This window comes from Taudactylus pleione, unplaced genomic scaffold, assembly GCF_031769625.1.
Source record: "Taudactylus pleione unplaced genomic scaffold, aTauple2 ptg001408l, whole genome shotgun sequence".
In the NCBI taxonomy this organism is placed as follows: Eukaryota; Metazoa; Chordata; class Amphibia; order Anura; family Myobatrachidae; genus Taudactylus; species Taudactylus pleione.
Window position 1 is genome coordinate 3,052,918 of NW_028285808.1, and position 22,203 is coordinate 3,075,120.

Consider the following 22,203-nt stretch of genomic DNA (forward strand, 5'->3'; position numbering starts at 1 on the left):
TCAGAGACTAAAGAAGCCTCTGATCGCTTCAGAGGCTAGTATTTCCAGTGATGCAGCGCGCGGGTGATGTCATGACGTCACCCACAATGAGAGGAGCCTGCACCTGCCGCTCTGGATCTAATTAGATGCAGTCAGCGGCAGCATCTGCACGGGACAGTGGGAGTAATGATGCCGTGGACTAGAGCGGTTCCCAGCGGCCATCATGAAGAAAGGTAAGTACAGCACGGGTGAGTGGGGCCTGTTCTTTACAGGGAGGAGACAGCATAATGGGAACTACTAGGGGTATTACTTGGGGCACAACATAAGGTGCACTACTAGGGGTATTGCTGGGGGCACTGCATAAGGGGCACTACTAGGGGTATTACTGAGGGCACAACATAAGGGGCACTACTAGGGACATTACTGGGGCACTGCATAAGGGGCACTACTGGGGGTGCTGCATAAGGGGCACTACTAGGGATACTACTGGGGGCTCTGCATAAGGGACATTACAGGGGGCACTGCATAAGGGGTACAACTGGGGGCACTGCATAAGGGGCACTACTAGGGACATTACTGGGGGCACTACTAGGGACATTACTGGGGGCACTGCATAAGGGGCATTACTGGGGCACTACTGGGGACACTGCATAAGAGCCATTGCATAATGGGCACAACTTCAGGGGGCATTGCATAAGGAGCTCTAATACAGGGGGGAATTGCATAAGGGGCACTACTACAGGGGGCACTGCATTGGTTTTTATTAATAATAAACCTTTCAAAATTGCATACAAGACTTTTCTTGTTGCGGCCCACACACTTGAATATCCGGCCTGGTTGGTATTTTGAGTTTAACATGCCTGTTCTAGTGCATGAAAAAGCAATAGCAGTACCACCACTCTCAAACAAAGGCCATGGCCTGAGCCTTTCCATGCCACTGTGTGGCATGTTGGCAATTTACGTTTTTCTGCAGTAATTTTTCCCTTTCTTATTAGAGGTGATGTTTTCTTTAACATTGTGCACTATTTTAATTACAGGTGCCTTTACTTTGTGTCCCCTGGCAGCAGCTACAGCACCAGTACTGGTTTGCTGCTCCTGCTCTTCTATCGATTGAATGCAGTGGCGTAACTAGGGCAGGGCAGGGTTCGTGCCCTGGGCGCCGTTGGACCGGCGGCCTGGGGGGGCGCCGCCGGCCACGGTACCGGCCCGCCCGCCCTAGTTAGCCAGTGTATCGCCAACCGCAATGAGTGCGGTCAGCGCTACACATTTACACAGGACCGGCGCTAGGCTTCCAGCGCCGGTCCTGTGCTGCACGCCTGAGCCCGTTCCCTCCCCCAGGAGGCGGGCTCAGGCTGTGCATAACACACGCATCACCGCCAGCGCTGGCGGCGATGCGTGTGTTAAACAGCAGCCAATGAGAGTCAGATGGACTCTCATTGACTGCTGCAGCACCCACTGCAAGAGCCGGACTTCCGTCCGGCTCCTGCAGTGGGTAATGGGACTGACGTCATGACGTCTGTCACATAATGCTGAGCACGCCCACCAGGGCAGGAGCGGCGTCGCGAGCAGGAGCAGAGATTCAGGTAAGTATATATATATATATATATATATATATTTTTTTTTTTTTTGTAACCTATCTGCACAACGGGGGAGGGGGGTGGCTACTACTGGGGGCACCTCTACTGGGGGAGGGGTGGCTACTACTGGGGGGACCTCTACTGGGGGAGGGGTGGCTACTACTGGGGGAGGGGTGGCTACTACTGGGGGGACCTCTACTGGGGGAGGGGTGACTACTACTGGGGGCACCATTGGGAGGACCTACTCTACTGGGGACTACTACTTGGGGGGGAACTACCACTGGGGGGCATTATGAAAGGGGCCTACTAGAGGCACTGCACTCGGGGGACCACTACTGGGGGCAATAATAGGAAGGGCCACTACATGGGGCACTGGATAGGGGGGATCACTACAGGGTGCCTGCATAAGGGGACCACTACTGGGAAAACTGCATGGGGGGGACTACTGCTGGGGGCACTATATAAAGGGCATTGCAGAGGGGGGGACTACTACTGGGGGCACCATATAAAGGGCACTGCATAAGGGGATACTGCTACTGGGCGCACTGCACTGTGGGGACTGCTACTGGGGGCACTGCATAAGGGGAACACTACGTGGGGCACTGCATTTGGGGGGCCACTACTGGGGGTACTGTATAAGGGGCACTACTATGGGCCTGCATAAGAGGGACCACGACTGCATACTGGGGGTACTGTATAAGGGGTACTACTGGGGTTAAGGTGCATATGGATAGGAATGTTCAGCGTGAAAATAAAGGGGTGTGTCATGTTGACACGCCCCATTTTTAAGTGACCACGCCCATTTTTTCCCGTGTTGGGGGGGGGGGTTCCGTTTTCAAATTTGCCCTGGGCTCCAAATACCCTAGTTACGCCACTGATTGAATGTGATCCATATCGACTCACAGCACCTACTGAACATCATTTGTAACACAGTGCTACAGCCTGAACACACAAGTTTTATTAACATTTTTTTTTTACAACACAGTATGACTCACAGCGCTTCTATTAATGGTGGCACACTGGCACCTAAGGAACGTTATTATTTTACAACACAATGCCTGAACCTGAACAACACACACATTGTTTTATTTTACTTTTTTACACACTGCTGCGACTCACAGTGCTTCATTTAATGGTAGCACACTGGCACCTAATGAACGTTATTTTTTTTTTTTTACACACTGCTGCAAATCTATTTAATTTTTTTTTTAAATAAGGTGCACCCCACAGCCCTTCACAGTCTGACACCGCCACAGCAGTTGTGCCATAGTAGTGCTTGCACCCCACAGCCCTTCACTGACACTGTCTTAGCGCTACACCCCACAGTCATTCACTGACAATCTTAGCGCTGCAGCCCAAAGCCCTTCACAAGTCTGACACAGCCACAGCAGTAGTGCAATAGTAGTGCCTGCACCCCACAGCCCTTCACTGACACAGTCAAATGCTGCAGCCCAAAGCCCTTCATAAGTCTGATACAGCCACAGCCCAAAGCCCTTCATAAGTCTGATACAGCCACAGCCTAAAGCCCTTCATAAGTCTGACACAGCCATATCAGTTGTGCCACAGCAATGCTTGCACCCCACAGCCCTTCACTTACAGTCTTAGGACCTGATTCAGACCCGCTCGTTAGGAAGCGTTCGCTCGTAGCTGTTGATGGAAAAGTTCCGATCGCCCACCATCGATGTTCTGCGATCCGTCGCCGGGATGTTGAATTTGGATTTCTGCGATGCCGGATTGCAGCATCGCGGGATCGCGGCAATCCATCTCAGATGGATGGGGCCCATAAGGTGGATTAGCAACAATCAGTCTACAATGTTACTTACATGTGTAGATACTGCACATATGTTTAAAATTACATGGTCCTTTTTTTTAATCGCTTTACGCTGTGTTAAATTGTGCTTGTAATTATTTTATGTCTGTTTTATCTATTGTGATCAGCTGACATTATTTTTATATTTATTATCGTGACAATTTTTTTAGTGCTATTTGTTGATATTATTAAACTGTGCTAATGTTTATGGTTAGCGCTCTTTCTTTTTGATGAATTTTGCCTACACTGAATGACTGAACGTTCAGTGTAGGCACTACAGGGGAGCAGGAACGACAGTACAATTACGATGTCGTAATCGTACTGTATTTTCTGATCGCCCAGTGTGTATGCACCTTATGCATCCCCAGAAAGCCATTAAAAAAAATGACTAATCTGTATATGCATTGCATTACTGCTTCAACCAAGCTAGTTACTGACAAAGCCTCATACCTGTGGCAAAACACATTTAGAACAGCCCCTATACAGAAGACTGCCGTCACAGGGCCTGATTCACTACCAATCGCAACTGCGAATGCAATAGCAATTATGCACGCAGTTCAACTGCGATAGTATGCTAATCCATTGAGATCGCTATGCCGCCGCAGCAAACATAAGGACGCCCACTTTACCTTACACACATCCGTAATCCTTAGCAAGACTGCGAAACCATCGATACAATCGAGTACCATCGCAGCCTCGCGTACACTTGCACAAGCCCTGACCTTACTCATAAATTGCTAACTTCCACGCACGCTATGAGTCCTCACACTATGTATGGCATCGCAGTGGCTAATTTATGCACGCCCATGCAACGACGTTCAAACGCACTGAGACACCTGTGTTTCTCCGACCACCCCCCGTCACCTCCCACAAACGGCGCTTCCTGTAAATCACCTTGCGTTGGGTCTGCGTAGTCACAGCAATTGCAGTCCCGATCGCAATGGTCGGCTCATGCATTGCGATGCATACGCGTGCGCAGAAAGCAACAATCGGCTGATTGCGTACACAGTTGCGATCGGTAGTGCATCAGGACCACAATTCATGCCTTGTAATTTTTTTTTTTTTTACATCTACTTCTGTTTCTTGTGGATTTTAACATTGTTACAGACACACAAAAAATGTTAACTGCCTGTCAATCACTCTGCAATGGCTCTCCATGGTCTGCGTGATCGCAGGGCGATCACAGTGATGCCTTCACGCACGTGTAGTTAGGAGCTCCACTATCTCTCGCCAGGGCTTAGTACATTTCCCCACAGTCTGTAAAATTTAAATTAGAAGCTGATTGGATGGTACTTTATCTCTCACAATATTATCTATCTCCAAGCTTTGAAAAATTCCCCCCTTATGTAACATAAAGAAATGGTTTGCGCTCAAACAGAAGTCACCTAAATACAACTTCGGTGATATCAGCAAGCGCATCAACGCGAACAGAAATCTTGGCGAAATGTATTTAAAAAAAATATTATTACTGTCACACTGTGTTTAACATCTCACGTCCTGTTTCTCATGGGACAGCAGATCAGCTTTACACTATGCACTGTGGAATATTTAATAGTTACACTTATTACTGCATTTGACAACAAGAACATGGAGACCATGAGGGGTATTCAATATGAAACGTTAACTTCACTGCCGAAGTTAACGTTTCATATCGGAGTTTTTTTTCTGCATTAAGTCTGGTGCGCGCTCCCGCTTATCCCCGTATTCAATATAAAATTAACGAAAACGGGAAACTCCGAAGTTGGATTTGCGTAAAGTTACGAATTTTTCCTTAAAATAATTGTAAGACCCCCCTAAAGTTGTAAAAACATGGGGATCACTATGGGTACCCCCGTTTTAGCCTTTAATTGAAAGTCGGGGATTTAAATAGCCGCAGCAGGTGCTTTTTTCCCGACATTGAAGAAGTGATGCAGAAGAGCACTTAGGTTATTTTTTTTTATTTTTTTAAGTGGTCCCATCAAATTTGGGGTACATGAAAATGGGTACTAGCATATTTTGGTGTCCCTAAAGTAAGTTTTTAAAAATTCTGCATTTGTGCACCTGCCGTTATAAATATATTCTAGAAAACATCTGCCGCATACATGCAGAATAGCCCTGAACCTATTTACCTATTGTTTAACAATTTTTTCCCATTTTTTTTTTTTGCACCCCAATTTTTAAATTAATTTTTTGGGGTGTCCCTATTTTTTTAAAAAACTTTTTTTGACACAGTTATTTTTTAAATGTCAATCTCAGGTGTGCAGGCTATTTTTTTTAAGCCTGCACCCCTAAACCCCAATTCTGCACTTTTTTTCGACACCTATTCAATGGTGAAAAGTTATCACCGTTTTTTATCAAAGACTTTTCAAAACTGCGATAAGTCTTTGATATTGAATACGGTGTAAAACTAAAACCAGTGATATTAACGCAAAAACGATAAAAAGTGCGATATTAACGCAAAAAACACCCATATTATACCCCTATATGTATGTAAAAAAGACATCACATCACTATGGTACTTTGCAGAGAGTACAGACAACTCTTGCAGCAGCTGTACATACTGTATCATTTGAAAGTGTGACAATTAGTCTGTGAAGGTTGAAATAGCTGAATAACTGGATTATTGCAACGGATTAAGAATTACGTTCAAAGAAAGCTCACCAGCATTTATATAAGTAGCAGTGAATGTTGTGCCTCTTGTACGTGCACTTAGTTAAATGTTAACATTTATCTGAGTTACTCCTTTCCGGTAGCCTATCCACAGAAACTGCATGCTAAAATGTGTGCTACTGTGCGGCATATGCTCCAGGTGAAACTGTGACTGTGTAGACCAATCATCTCTCCGCAGCTTCCTATTGGTCGGTGGGGACAAAGCTCCGTCTAGCAGACATCTTACGCTGATTGACATAAAAGTCTCACATATCGCCATAAAAGGGCAGTTTATGGTAAGTAGGCCCCAAATTGTCACAGTGAAAATAAAGCCTTATAGGTTACTGGTCATTTTTCTGTAATACCTAACAGAAAGTCTCACAAATATCAGCCTGTGATATTTCTGACTGAAACCCACTGATGGGGGAAATAGGGACTCTTTATCCATATTTTATACTGTTTAGAGGTTGGACAGGATGAAACTTTCATATACATCAACTGCTGTAATGTATGTGACCTTTAGGACTAAGGACCTCATTCAGACCCGCTTGCTAGATGCGCTCGCTCGATGCGTATGCAAATTTGGGAAGGCAGGCGATCGCACGGCAAGGCATTAGCACGCCCACCATGTATTGGTGTGCGATCGCTTTGTGTATGCAGACGCCCACTAGCTTGTCTTAAGACGCCCACTTGCGCACGTCATCTCCAGGAAGTGTATGCAACCATCGGTACATCAGGCAACATCGGATTTGATCACAGCGCTTGTGGATGACCATACCCTACGGCAAGCACTGCGAGCGCTTCAGTGTAAAAACCAGCCAGGTGACGTGTACTGTGACGCTGCCTCTTAATTATGCACGCCTCTGAACCGGCGTTAAGACACTCAGGCACACCTGTGTTCGCACATCCACGCCCCCGCACAATGGAAAATCGTTCGGCTCCGAGTGAATGCATCCTAGCGAGTGTGTCTGAATCAGGTCCTAAGCTCGCCTGCACACTGTATCTGCTTGTGACATCACACAACTACTTGAGCAGCTTCTGAAACCTCTGAAACTCTGTTTTCAGAAACTCCAAACTGCACAGTCACTTCTTGTGAGACTGTAAGTATGTTTTATTCTCTTAGAGCCATATCGTTGTCTTTTGACATAGCATGGGAACTATTAAGAGAGAAAAACCTCCAGACAAAGCAGGGAGACTAAGAGAGAAAAACCTCCAGACAAAGCAGGGAGACTAAGAGAGAAAAACCTCCAGACAAAGCAGGGAGACTAAGAGACCAAGTAAAACAGACCAAAAAGCAGAGAGACACAGAGGAAAGCAGGCAAGCCAGACAAAACCAGCCAAGAGAGAGGAGAGAATAAAGGGGCTTATCCATTAGCAGATAAATTTGAACGATGAACGATTTATCGTTCAGTCGTTCAATTTATCTGCTAATGGATAGGCTCTGAACGATCAAAATGCGCATTCCCGTGAGCTGACAAATTTGGGCTCTTGTCTCTCCAACATGTTGGTCAATTATTGTTTATCGTTGACAGATATTAGAAATATTTGTCGCCGTGAACGACAAACGATTTTTTAATGCAAATTAATAGAAACATTTAAAAAAATCCTCTCCCAGAATGATGTCATTCAAAATCGTTCGTCGTCCGAAAAAATCTGTCATGTACATGACCGATATCTGTCACAGCAGCCCAAGGAATTTTCAAAAGTTAAATCTTTTGTCTTTCATCTTTTGAAAAGATCTGCTAATGGTTAGGCCCCTTTTAATATCGCAATTGTTGCAGGCATACAGAGAGGCTGGGACAGGTTTGCTGGATTTCTAAAAGAGAAAAGAGATCAGTTCATAAAAGCATGCACCAGATATCCCAGATTTTGCCAAGTGAGACACAGGAGGAACGATGACATTGCTGAAAATCCAGGGGAGGGATGCAGTCATTGGGCAGGCCAGATAAATCTTTCAAAGAAATAGCTGAAGAAAAATAAATCGCACAGAGCAGCTATACAGAGATGCTGGGACAGGTTTGCTGGATTTCTAAAAAATAAGAAAAATCTATTCATAACATCAATTAGCAGAGGCCAACCAGGGACCCCAAAGGCTAGCAAACTGCAGAAGAGAGCTGCTCTATGCCCACCAGCCACAAAAGCACAGATACTGTCCCTTTAACAGTGGAAACATTTACTTTCCACTCAATACTTGGAGAGGGAGGTTATGCTGGCAACAGATACTGGGCCTGATTCAGACCCGCTCGCAAGCGGGTCGATGTTGGCCCAGTGCGCATGCACACAACGGAGCCGGCTCCGTCGTGCGCATGCATGAGACCCGGATAGCGACGGGCAAACCGTCGCTCCGGGTCTCGTACCAAAGGGGGCGTGCTGTCGATGTTGAGTGACAGCACGCCCCCTTTGGTGGGCATGCCGGGGGCGTGGCTGCCCAGACAGAGACGTTCCCACGGGAATGCCTACCGTCTGGGGCCGGCCACACTGACATCACAAGTGATGTCAGTGGAAGTGCTTTCGGCTCTGTTTGAGCCGAAAGCACTCTAGAGCTTGCGGCAACGAGACCCTACCGCAAGGGTCTCGTCGCAAGCCCGATGGTCGTGATGGTCTTGACCATCGCGACCATCTTCCTGGCCGCTCGCTATAGCTGTGGGTGGTCACCCACAGCTATACGAGCGGCCAGGAGGCCGCTCAAAAATCAAGAAGGACGGCCCTGATTCAGAGCGAGAGCTCTGTCAGAGCGTCCGGCTCTGAATCAGGGCCAGAGAGCGGTCTATACTGTGTAATGGAACTGGCTGGTGGAGGGGATCTGTTCAGTTTCATGAATGAGACCTCAGAGCTGGACCTCGCCACAATAAAATTTATAGCTGCTGAAAGGTTTGTGGATTGCAGTTTATGCATACAAGGGGATCATTCATCGAGATATAAAATTGGATAACATTTTGCTGATCACAGAGGGTCATGTTAAAATCACTGACTTGGTCTGGCCCTATTGAATGCATATGGAGAAACCGATGCCGCTGACTTTTTTGGGACTCCCGGCTATAATGCTCCAGAAATGATAAACTGCCAGCCATACAGTGCAGGTGTAGACTTGTTCGCATTTGTTGTTATTTTATATATACTCACCATAGTATCGTACCCTTTCCATTGAGAGTCAGCATCAGAGGTAGAGACAAATGATCCTTACACAAGAACCAGCATACCCAGGCCTTACTTATCCTGTAACAGAGGGTATTTTAACAAAGCTCCTTTGCAAAGAAATGTCCCTTCAGCTTGGGGTAAATGATACTGTGCGAGAACACCTTTCCTTCTCTTCAATTAATTGGGAAGAGACAGAGGGCCTGATTCAGGCCCGCTCGCGAACGCTATGCGCTCGCAAGCGTGTCGATGGTGGCCCAGTGCGCATGCGCACAACGGAGCCGGCTCCATCGTGCACATGCGCGAGACCCAGATAGCGACGGGCAATCCGTCGCTCTGGGTCTCGTACCAAAGGGGGCATGCTGTCGATGTTGAGAGACAGCACGCCCCCTTTGGTGGGTGGGCCGTGGGCATGGCTGCCCAGACGGAGGCGTTCCCATGGGAACGCCTACCGTCTGGGGCCGGCCCCACTGACATCACAAGTGATGCCAGTGGGAGTGCTTTTGGCTCTGTTAGAGCCGAAAGCACTCTAGGGCTTGCGGCAACGAGACCCTACCACAAGGGTCTCATCGCAAGCCCAATGGTCAAGACCATCGCGACCATCTTCCTGGCCGTTCGCTTTAGCTGTGGGTGGTCACCCACAGCTATGCGAGCGGCCAAGAGGCCGCTCTAAAAACACAGAAGGCCGGCCCTGATTCAGAGCAAGCGCTCTGTCAGAGTGTCCGGCTCCGGCTCTTCCAGGCCCAGAGCCTGGAAAAACAGCATCCCCAATCACACTGCAAAAGGGCTCCTATGAATCTAGATAAAAAATAGCAAATTCAAGTGCCCCATAGTGAAGATTTCAAATAACCAATTACTGCCATAAACCAGAGGCTTTTTGATAACATCCAATTTGTGTGAAAACATATCACAATGAGCCAATGGAAGCAGATACTATACCATCGGATGAATACCTGCACTAACGTCAACTAAAAAATCTGCAGTATACAAACATCTTTTTCCTGCTGCGTATGCTGCCTACGCCGACCTCTGCTACATCCCTGACGATGCACTGTCTGCTGCCTGCCCTGGCCTCTGCTACATCCCTGAAGATGCACTGTCTGCTGCCTGCCCCGACCTCTGCTATGTTACTGGAGATGCAGGGTCTGCCACCTGCCCCGAGCTCTGCTATGTTACTGGAGATGCAGTTTCTGCGACCTGCCCCGCCCTTGGCTACGTCACTGTAGATGCACTGTCTGCTGCTTGCCCCGACCTTGGCTTATGTCACTGAAGATGCACTGTCTGCCGTCTGGCCTGACCTTGACTATATCCCTGGAGATGCACTGTCTGTTGCCTGCTCTGACCTCAGCTACATCCCGGGAGATGCAGTGTCTGCCACCTGCACCAACCTTGGCTATGTCCCTGGAGATGCACTGTCTGCTGCCTGCCCCGACCTCTGCTACATCCCTGGAGATGTACTGTCTGCTGCCTGCCCCGACATCTGCCCTGACCTCTGCTATGTTACTGGAGATGCACTGTCTGCCACCTGCCCCGACCTTGGCTACGTCCCAGGGGATGCACTGTCTGCTGCCTGCCTGACCTCTGCTTATGTCACTGGAGATGCACTGTCTGCTACCTGCCCCAACTTGCCAGACCTCTGCAACATCCCTGAAATGCACTGTCTGCCTCCTGCCACAACCTTGGCTATGTCACTGGAGATGCACTGTCTGCCGCCTGCCCCAATCTCTGCTATGTCACTGGAGATTGACTGTTCTGCCGCCTGCCCCAACCTCGGCTACATCCCTGGAAATGCACTATTCTTTTACTGAAATATATACATTGCTCACTTAATAAAATAAAGTTTAAAAAACAAATAAAGTGTCTTGCTTGAATATATTTGGATTTACTAAGCATCAGTCCCAAAACAGGAACATCGTGGAAGAAATAAGGGCAAGGCATGGTAGGGATAAAAGAAGCTTTATCCTTTAAAAGGTTGAGATGAGATTAGAAATGGTGTACATTATATAATCTATTGGAAAACATAGAGGGCCTGATTGAGAGGTGCAAGTAATGATGATGCTGCACCCATGCATCCGATATTTTAAGTCTGTGGATGCGGCCAAGTCGCACAGCACGTGAGTCCTGATGGTTACTGCTGGGAGAAACAAAATGAATTTGGACGCAAGAGGCCTTAATTTCAGTGGGTGTTACTGGGAGGTAACAGGAGGGGTGGTTAGGCGGACACGGGCGCTTCACGGTCATGTCGCGGTCAGCAACTACGTCTTAAGATGCTGTTGCACTAACATGGGTGGCCATGTTCAGACGGAGATTCTGCGCTTCCACGAGGCTGGTGCAATGTCCATTTGTGCGACCGATGGTGCATTTTAAAAATCTCAGTAGGAGGACTGCAATAGCGTCCTACTAGTAAAATGGCTGAAACTGATATCATTCTTCCATCTGGTCTCAATTCCAACCCTCAAGAAGCTCCAACAGGTCATGTTTTCTGGATTTTTTAATCATGCACAGATGAGTTAACCTACCCCACCTGTTCATACAGACAGAGATCCTGAAAACATAAACATAACCTGTTGGGTTACTTGAGCATTGGAGTTGAAAACTAGTGTAAGACAGTGTTTCCTAAATCCACTCCGCAGGAATCCTAACAGTGCATGTTTTTTGTACCTCCTTGCTCGAGCACATTCATTACTGACTGATAAATTTTTACAAATTTACACGTAACACTAATTAATTTACTTGATGATTCAGTTAGGAGACATGAGAAAACCTGCACTGTTAGGGCGCCCTCAGAGCTGGAATTGGGAAACACTGCTGTAAGATCGTACATGTTTGTAGACTGAAAAAGCAGATCAAATAGAGGATATAAATGCTTTCCTTTACTCTACATTATTTTGTTTCCAATCTCACCTTAGAGCTGTGTATTTAACTGTGAGTGGTATTGTTTATACCGAATGATGTATGTTATATGAACCGATTCTATACTACATAGAACTGTGTTTAATATGGAACTAAATGCCTCCAAAAAATGTTGACATATTGGGGCCGGTGCAGATTTGAACACAAGCCTTCCGTAATTTCTCCTGCATTGACGTAAAAGTCAGCATATAGTCAATATGCTGACTTGTACACTTCTCAGTCCTTATCAGTACACTTGTTTTGCATCAGCCCTATCCAAGGTGCAAGAGATGCGTCTGAAAACAGGAGTATTTACACACACGCACAACTCTATAGTGCAACTCGGTCTACATGCCTTATGTGAGAACGCCTAGTTACAGCCCAGTTTTGCAAGTGGAGATGCGTACGACTCTGTATAGCCCATGCATATCCTTGGTTCCAAAGCATTCGCAAGTATACTTGCAAATAGGGTTGTCAGCCTTATAATACAGGATCGTCCAGGATTTGAAAGGAACATGCTACATCCCGTATTGATTCAATGTGGGACGCAGTTTGTCCCGTATTAGGTCTGTGGAGTGCCACTGCAAAAAAAAAAAGTGCCTAATGAGCCATTCAGTCAAGAAGCTCCTAGACCAGAGGAAGGGGTTGGATTTATACTATGAATGTCCACGAAGCTTTCTAACCGCTGCATCGTGTCATGTGACTGTGGTTGTCATGGTTGTGTGCTAAACTGCAAATCATTAATATCAGCTTTAATCAAAACACTAAGCAAAAAATAACAACTACATGTGTCTTCTTACCAGAAACAAGAGCGATTTATGTAAGAAAAAAAGCACTTCATATTTCGATGGCATTGCACTTTTACTATATTAATATAGGTACAGGATGAGGTCATTGATAGTACAGGTTGAGTCTCCCATATCCAAATATTCCAAAATACGGAAAATTCCGAAATATTGATTTTTTTTTTCTTTTTACCGTGACTGAGATAGTGAAACTTTTTGCTTTTTGATGGTTCAATGTACACAAACTTTGTTTGAGACACAAAATTATTGAAAATATAGTATAAAATTACCTGCAGGCTGTGTGTATAAGGTGTATATAAATCATAAATGCATTCTGTGCTTAGATTTTGGGTCCCTTTCCCAAGATATCTCATTATAGTATGCACATATTCCAAAATACAGAATATGCCGATATTCAAAATACCCCTGGTCCCAAGCATTTTGGATATGGGAGACTCAACCTGTACTATAACATTGTCACCTCGTGGGCAATTGTAAAACATAATTTAGTTCTGTATTAACAGTTATTTATATAGCATAGTACCTGTAGAGGTTCTAAATGAGGTTGAGGCTACAAAGAAATCTTAAGAACATTGTCTAGGTCCCGTGGATGCTCGGGGTGGCTTTGCGGCAGTGCTCCTGGCTGCATGGTGCTGTTCCAGGCATCTTGCAAGCCACATGCAGGTGCTGTGGGGCAGCGATGTTGCCACCCCCAGGACCCTGCCCGGCTGCACCGCTTGTATGCCCCAACTTATAACCCTACATGTAACCCATGGGCCGAATACAGTAACCACCCACAATATCCGCCATATTACTTAAACTAGACATCTGAAGCCACGAAGATCATCAACCCAACAGCACATTTCTTCAAAGGGTGATTTTTTTTTCTCATCTCTCACCCTGAATATTTTGAATGATGCACACATATGATAGCATACAAATATATGGCATGTATAGTGACTTGAAAATGTATTCAACCCCCTGAAAAGTCAACAAATTTGTCTGCAATACAAATGACACTTGCACAGATTGTAACAGACACTATTTTTATTGTGAACTTTCAGGCTCCTAAAGTAACACTTACAAACTCATAAATGAATTGTCTGCAGGTTTTTAAAAATAAAAATGGAAAAATTTTGCTTGCATAAGGATTCAACCCCTGCGGACTAGTTGGTAGGTAGAACCACCTTTTGCTGCAGTAACAGCTTTAAGTCTGTTGGTGTAGTTTCTACCAGGTTTGCGCACTGTTTGGGACTGATTTGGCCATTTTCCTTGCAGATCTGCTCTAGGTTGGTTGGGTGACGCTTGTGGGCTGCAATTTTCAAGTAGTGTCACAAATTCTCAATTGGATAGATCTCTGGACTTTGACTTGGCCATAGTAGAACATTCACCGTTTTGTTCTGCAACCATGGCAGTGTTGCTTTGGCCTTGAGCTTGGGATCCTTGTCTTGCTGAAAGGTTAACTTTCTTCCAAGCTTTAGTTTTATAGCAGACTGAAGCAAGTTGTCTTTCAGTATCTCCCTGTATCTTGCACCATACGCTGGTCCTTCAATGTTTAACAAGATGCGGAGTCTCCAGGAAAAACATCCCCTCAATATGATGCTACCACCCCAATATTTCACTGTCGGGATGGTGTTTCTGAAAAATCAGCAGTTTTAGGTTTTTAATTGGGGCCAAGAAGCTACAATTGTGTCTCATCTGACTCCAAAACCTTATACAACATTTTAGCTGAGCCACTCTGATATTTTCTGGAAAACTCAGACATGCTTTTCATGTGGTTTCTCAATATTGGCTTCTTCCTAGCAACCCTCTCATACAGGCCCATTGTATGAATAAAAGCTGACCTTTGATTCACATGTAGGGCCGTATTCAATTAGCGGCGAAAATTTTGCAGCTGTCGGCGCAATGTACTTTTCGCCGACTTCGCGTGTTTTGGAGGCGAAAACTTTTCGTGCGCGCCCTATTCAATTCCAAAGGTCGCGCAAAACGGGACTTGGTGAAACGCAAACAGGCGAAAAGTGCTGTCAGATTTGGGGAAATCAGCATAACACCCAATCAAAAGATGCACTAACATTGGGGATCAATCTAGATGCCCCCGAATAGCCCTGCTGAAGGTATTTGGAGTACTTAAATGCTCTCAAAAGCTGCTAATTAGCGTCTTTGCCCAAGTGGTGAAGAATAGCATTTAGCAGGGTTTTTTTTGAGAAAATAAGTAGTCCCAGCAAATTTGGGGTACATGAAAATGGGTTAAAAATCGCAAACGTTAAGTTTTAAAAAACGCACCTTCAGCAAGCACCTGCAATCAAAACAACACCTCCCCCATACTTGCAGACCCCTCAAAAGCTTATTTCACTAGTTTTTAAGTTTGCACCCCAACTTGGCTTTTTTTCTGTTCACTTTTTCAAAGTCATTTTTTTAGGATTTTTTTGACGCAGTTATACTTTCGGGGCTATCCCAAAGGTCATGGGTGGTTTCCCGACGTTTGCACCCCAAAACCGCAATTCTGCACTTTTTTTCACCACCTATTCATAGGCGAATCTTTATTGCCTATTATATTGCATTGCGTTTTCGTGTCTGCGAAAAGTATTTGGAATTGAATACGGCGATACTTTCCTGCATGGCAAAATGACATCATTGGCGAACTTTTTTGCCGAAGACTGCTTACGCTTCTAATTGAATACGGCCCACAGAGTCTAATTGAAAGCCAATTATTAGGGCAATATCTTTCATCTGTGTAAACTCAGAGCTTCTGGAGCACAGGGGTTTAAATACTTATGCAAGTAGCCTACTGGTTCACAATAAAAATAATGTCTTGGACAATCTGTGTAATTAGTGTTATTTTAATATAGACAAATCTGTTGACTTTAGGGGGTTAAATCCTTTAGGAAGTGATACTGCTTTTATACCTAAATTCCGGGTCTGACACGGAGGTTGGAACAGGGTTCCAAACCAGATCAGACACGAAATTTAGCCGGTGCCGACCCTGGATATTCCCGAGTCGGCCTCGTTCACACCGGAGCTGGGTCTGCAGTGACCCGGCTCTTCCGGCGTGGAAGTGGACGCTTGGAGATGATGTCATCTCCAAGCGCCGCTGAAACTGGCTAATCGGCCGGCATGCGGCGCGCTCCAGGTCATCGTGACCCGGATCGCGCCGTTTACACTGCAGGGTTTCACGGGTCATTCCTGTGTTAAACCCTGCAAGTTACCTGGGTTGGATTGCCGGGTCACTCCACCCGGGAATCCAACCCTGTCCCCTTTTACACCAAGGAGCTACCTGGGTTAACCCTGCAATAACCCGGGTTTTAGCTCTGGTGTAAAAGGGGTATAACTGTACGCATTTCTTACAATCTGATGTTTTTTATTTTGTGGAATTCTAGTTGGATATATATAAGGAATGTTTGTGATCATCTAATAATGCTTTTGGTAGATTTTGACTAAAAATTTCAGTTTTGTGGTTTTTAATTAGGAAAGAATTACAACTGTATAATATTATCAAGGACGTCCAAGTTTAGGGTGTACGTACTTGAGGATATTCTGCATGTGCAGGGGCGTATCTATAATGGGTGCACGGTGTGCGGTGGGGGGTCCAGGGGGGCTCACACTACACACCCTGCACTCATATATAGTTATACTTACCTTTACACAGTCTCCGGAGTGCTGCACTGCATCGTAGGACCGGCGATGCAGAGCAGCAAATGTCACAGGGAAAATGGGGTGACTATTTTCCCATGTGACTCCCGCATGCCCAGAATAGAGGTCTACGGGGAATAAGGTGCAGGTGCCATTTTCCCGGAGACCCGCTCATGCGCAGTAGATTCTGGCTTATGCCAGAGAGGAGGGGGGCCCCTATGCATGTGGCATGTGGTTGACGCGTGTGCTGATCATACAGCATTTTAACTTTACACATGATTGACAATTAGGTTACAATAAAAGTATCCAGACAAAATAAAATACAGTTTATATTAGTGTGCAAAAAGAAAAGTCTCTTGTTGTCAGACCAATTGAGGTACAAAAGTTTCACAAACTCCAGGTAGTGAAAGGGTTATATACGGCATATATTACATACTGTACATACTACCTATTACATACATACATACCGCTTACCTTGAATCTCTCAGACACTCCTTCACTGATACTGATTGTAAATTCAGCAATCTTCGGAGGGCGAAATTTTCCTTTCTTGTGATCACGTTCATACTCAGTCTTTGTTTTCACCACAACCTTGGGAACAGCAGGGGTAAAATATATCATTTAAATATTTTAATCAGGCTACGAAAAAAAAAAGTACACATAAGTAACAGTAATTATAATAATAATAATAATAATAATTTAATTGATATAGTGCTCTATTTCCAAGAGGACTCAAGGCTGGTTCCCCAACCTTCATATTTGGTTTCTACATATACAGTAAGTTTTAGCCAGAAATGTTATCACTGTGGAAAGTACAGTTATTAGCCCTATTATAAATAATGAGCTAGAAACAAGTGTAGAGCTGTTCATTATATACAAACTGTAATTGTACTTCAGGGACGTCGCTGGTTCCTAAAGACCTGATAAGTTCCAATTTCATATGTTTTGTTTCAGCCCACAAAATGTCTGTCCTGCCCATGTGATTGCATTGTAACAGGCCATCGCTCTGTCATCTCTCACAGTCAGAGGTATCATGACTGCACTTTGCAAGAAGACTTCAGCAAAAATATAGAATTCAACTTTCAACAAGGATCAGGGTTGTCCATCTGGACTTACATCGACATTATCTTAGATGTGTGTGTCACAAATACAAAATAGGCCGGAAAAACAGCGTTTTGCTTATCGCACAGAGCTGGCACTACTGCAAGATGTGTGCAACTCTGAAAGGGAAGCACGTGCGCATGTGTTACTCCTGGAGAGAACAGTAGTATATGCGCCTGTGTAACTCCTGGAGAGAACAGTAGTATATGCGCCTGTGTTACTCCTGGAGAGAACAGTAGTATATGCGCCTGTGTAACTCCTGGAGAGAACAGTAGTATATTCGCCTGCTTTACTCCTGGAGAGAACAGTAGTATATGCGCCTGCATTACTCCAGGACTCCAGGAGAGAACAGTAGTATATGCGCCTGCATTACTCCTGTAGAGAACAGTAGTATATGCGCATGCATTACTCCAGGACAGAACAGCAGTATACATGCCTGGGTTATTCCAGGAGAGAACAGTAGTATATGCACCTGCTTTACTCCTGGAGAGAACAGTACTATATGCTGGCCCTGCAGGCAGGTGCTGGTTCCTAAATTACAGGGGGGGGAGCCCTACACGTTTTTTACCCCATAATTGTAGGAACCGGGACTGGCTAAGGACTCCGGGGCTGCTTATGTCTTTTGGGGGGGGTGGACCGTACGTCATTTAATTTTTTAGCATTAACCATTACAATAGTGATTCAATGCAGAAACATACACTGATCTGTGTATGTTTCTGCCAAACTAGCAGCTCAGGAGGTAGTCTTTTGAAACTTCTAATTTGCTGCGAGTTTGCAACAATTACACCCGAGATTGTAATCTTGTTTCTTAGTAAATTCTCGAGTTGTATTTTTTTAATGAAAAGTACTTCAGAGTTTGGCCAATGGTGAGTTTATTCGAGTTTGCAATCTCATCCGAGTTTTACAGTGAAAGAGAGAAATCTTTCCCAAACTCACCCCAGTTTATCTTTAGTAAATTTGCGAGTTGCAAAAAAATGCCTAAACTCAACGGAGATTGCAATCTCAACCAAACTCAAATCTTAGTAAATTTATCCCCAGTAGTATATGCACCTGCATTACTCCTGGTGAGAACAGAAGTACATGCGCCTGGGTTACTCCTGGAGAGAGCAGCAGTATACTGTATGCACCTGCATCAAAACAGGTGAGCACAGTAGTACATGCACCTGGGTTATTCCTGGAGAGAGCAGTAGTATATGCACCTGCATTACTCCTGGTGAGAACAGTAGTACATGCGCCTGGGTTACTCCTGGAGAGAGCAGCAGTATACTGTATGCACCTGCATCAAAACAGGTGAGCACAGTAGTACATGCGCCTTGGTTACTCCTGGAGAGAGCAGTAGTATATGTGCCTGGGTTACACCAGGAGAGAACAGTAGTATATGTGCCTGGGTTACACCAAGAGAGAACAGTAGTATATGTGCCTGGGTTACACCAGGAGAGAACAGTAGTATATGTGCCTGGGTTACTCCAGGAGAGAACAGTAGTATATGCGCCTGGGTTACTCCTGGAGAGAGCAGTAGTATATGCACCTGGGTTACTCCAGGACAGAACAGTAGTATATGCACCTGGGTTACTCCACTAGAGAACATTAGTATATATACGTCTGGGTTACTCCTGGAGAGAGCAGTAGTATACTGTATGCACCTGCATCAAAACAGGTGAGAACAGTAGTACATGCGCCTGGGTTATTCCTGTAGAGAGCAGTAGTATATGCACCTGCATTACTCCTGGTGAGAACAGTAGTACATGTGCCTTGGTTGCTCCAGGAGAGAGAACTGTATGCACCTGCGCCTGGGGAGAACAGTAGTATATGCGCCTTGGTTACTCCTGGAAAGAACAGTAGTATATGTGCCTTGGTTACTCCTGGAAAGAACAGTAGTATATGCGCCTGGGTTACTCCAGGAGACACAGGGGTATATTTACTAAAGTGAGAGTTTTTAGAAATGGAGATGTTGCCCATAGCAACCAATCAGACTGTAGTTATTATCTTCTAGAAGGTGCTAGTTGAATGTGCCTGTTTGATTAATACTCTCCAGTTTAGTATGATTACTCTGCCATACACAAAGTTAAACATCTCTGGGCCAGCACTAATGCGGCCCCATACTAGGGGTTGTAAGCCCAAAATGAATTTTGATTGTGTATGCACAGTAGAAAAAAAAATGCAATTTACAGGAGAACAGGAGCAAATTGCGTTTGCGTCCAAATCTAAAAGAGCCCCGTATAATAAAGCTATAACTATATTGCATGTCTGACCTAACATGCCTTTATTATGGCACTTTCTATGTACAACGCATATACATGTTTTGTTTTACGGTATTTACATTTCAGTGACATCATCTTTAAACCAGATTCTTTAAGGGGGTGTCTACTTTTGGACAAGTCCTCTCTGACATTTCAGTAATGTGTAGCATGTTATTCGGTAAGCCGGTGCCAAGGCATTCCAATTCGCAGCTTCTAGTATGGTCTCAGCCAATCAGCAATGAAAGCTTATTTATTATTGCCATTTATCTATATAGTGCCAGCATACTCTGACTGCAGCACTATAACTGTCCTCTGCGATCCGCGCTGCTCCCTGGACTTCAAGGATTATGACCCGGGAGTAAACGTGCAGATGCGCAGAATGACACGGCGGCCTTGGGGCATGCTGGGAGTGATCCGATCGGATCCCTCATCCCAGCGCGATGCGGTAGAAGCCCATAGTTAACGCTTTTGTTGGCGTTACCCTCCGCATCGAAGCCCCGGTACCCACCCAATGGTACATATGGAAAATGCCGTGAAACCCATACTTGCCGACAATCTGGCTGCTCCTTCCGGGAGGGAGCAGTCAGATAGGCAGAACAGGGGGCGTGGCCGGCAAAAGGGGGCGGTCCAAACGAGCTGAGGTCGGTTTGCGGGCGTTACAGGGATTGCGTCATTTTCGCCCCGCCCCCGCTACACAATGCAGAAAAAAGGCATTGTGAAGCAGGGGTCGGGGCCAAAATGACGCGAATCGGGTAATGGGGAGGGGGGATCGGCGGCAGGCGGTAGGCTTGCCTGCCTTTCCGGGGGGGGGGCGGGAGCTGCACCCGTTTATCGGGAGGCTCCCGTCCGAATCGGGAGGGTAGGCAACCCTGGTGAAACCCCGAAAACTGGGTTTTTATCGCATTTTCCATTTAGTACATCCTGCCCTGGTAATAACAGGCAGACAGGGTGGTCACAAGCTTACAATCTATCTTCTGTCTCCTGGGGTTTGTTATCTATAAGAAAACAGTTTCGGACCTCAAATAAATGCTACATGGATGCCACTATGCTGGCACTATATAAATAAATGTTATTATTATTAATAATAATAATAATCTTAATTCAAAATCAATATAATAATTGGCTACAATCTGTTCTGTCTGTCATGCTCAGTGGGAATTTGGGATAACATAAAAGAAGATGATGCCCGCCACTCCCATTTCCCAGGGAACAGGAAAGTGATGTCTGTGGTGGGGTGGAGGGGGACCCAGTGAATGACGGATCACAAAAGCTAGCCAATAATCAGACAGCAGATAAGCAATTCAGCCCATAGTCCTTGCTATTAGTTTTATAAGGTCAGTAAAGCCTGATATATCAGTGCATATATATCATTTTCTCTACTATACCCCTTTTACACCGGAGCTAAAACCCGGGTTATTGCAGGGTTAACCCGGGTAGCTCCTTGGTGTAAAAGGGGAGAGGGTTGGATCGCTGGGGGGAGTGACCCGGCAATCCAACCCAGGTAACTTGCAGGGTTTAACACGGGAGTAACCAGTGGAACCCTGCAGTGTGAACGGCGCGCTCTGGGTCACGATGACCTGGAGCGCGCCGCATGCTGGCCGATTTGTCCGGCTTCAGTGGCGCTTGGAGATGGCGTCATCTCCAAGCGTCCTCTTCAATGCCGGAAAAGCCGGGTCTATGCAGACCCGACTCTGGTGTGAACGGTGTAGACTCGGGAATATCCTGGGTCGGCGCCGTCTAAATTCCGGGTCTGATCCGGATTGGAACCCTGTTCCAACTCAGGGTCAGACCCGAAATTTAGGTGTAAAAGTGGTAATACTGAGTAATCATATTAAACTAGGGATCATTAATCTATGACTGAATATATATATATATTCCTTGTCCTTAATTTATTGTCAACTGAAACCCTCCTCCATATATTAAATCTTTAAACGCAGCCAGCATTGTGCACGGCCGGTGCGGCACGTCACGCAGATAAGAGCTATCGCCAAGAGCCGCACTTCTGCATCGCTCCTACCAGCTCTTACTGTCTATCATATTTACATTTGCTTAAAAAGAGGAATATCATATGGTGAAGCAGAATTACCATGTAATTGATTTTCAGCCTGGCAGGAGGGTGATATGAATACATAATCCCTCATAAAGCAAATCTTCACAATAATATGCTACAAGTGCTACAATGTAAGTCAAAGGCGTTGGGGGAGGGGGGGGTATTTTTAGTAATTGTGGTGTTAATAGATAGGGGTTCAGTTGGCAATAGATACAACCCACAGAGTGCCTGATTCAGAGGTGCTCGCTAACTGCACGCAATGCCGATATCCAGTCAGTTGGCCGATGTTGGGAGTACTGAGCATACGGCCGAGGCGCACTGTGCATGCTCCCCGATGGTTACTGCACTGCGATGCAGAGAGGTGCAAATATGGAAG

General features: G+C 45.6%; 1 protein-coding gene across 1 annotated transcript in view; it reads right to left on the reverse strand.

The window, feature by feature from the left end:
• Positions 1-22,203, reverse strand: part of NSG1 (neuronal vesicle trafficking associated 1) — a 67,948-nt gene that overhangs the window by 42,470 nt on the left and 3,275 nt on the right. The window contains exon 3 of the mRNA XM_088463566.1: positions 16,911-17,027. Coding sequence (XP_088319692.1) covers positions 16,911-17,027 — 117 coding nt within the window. The remainder of the gene's footprint in view (positions 1-16,910; positions 17,028-22,203) is intronic.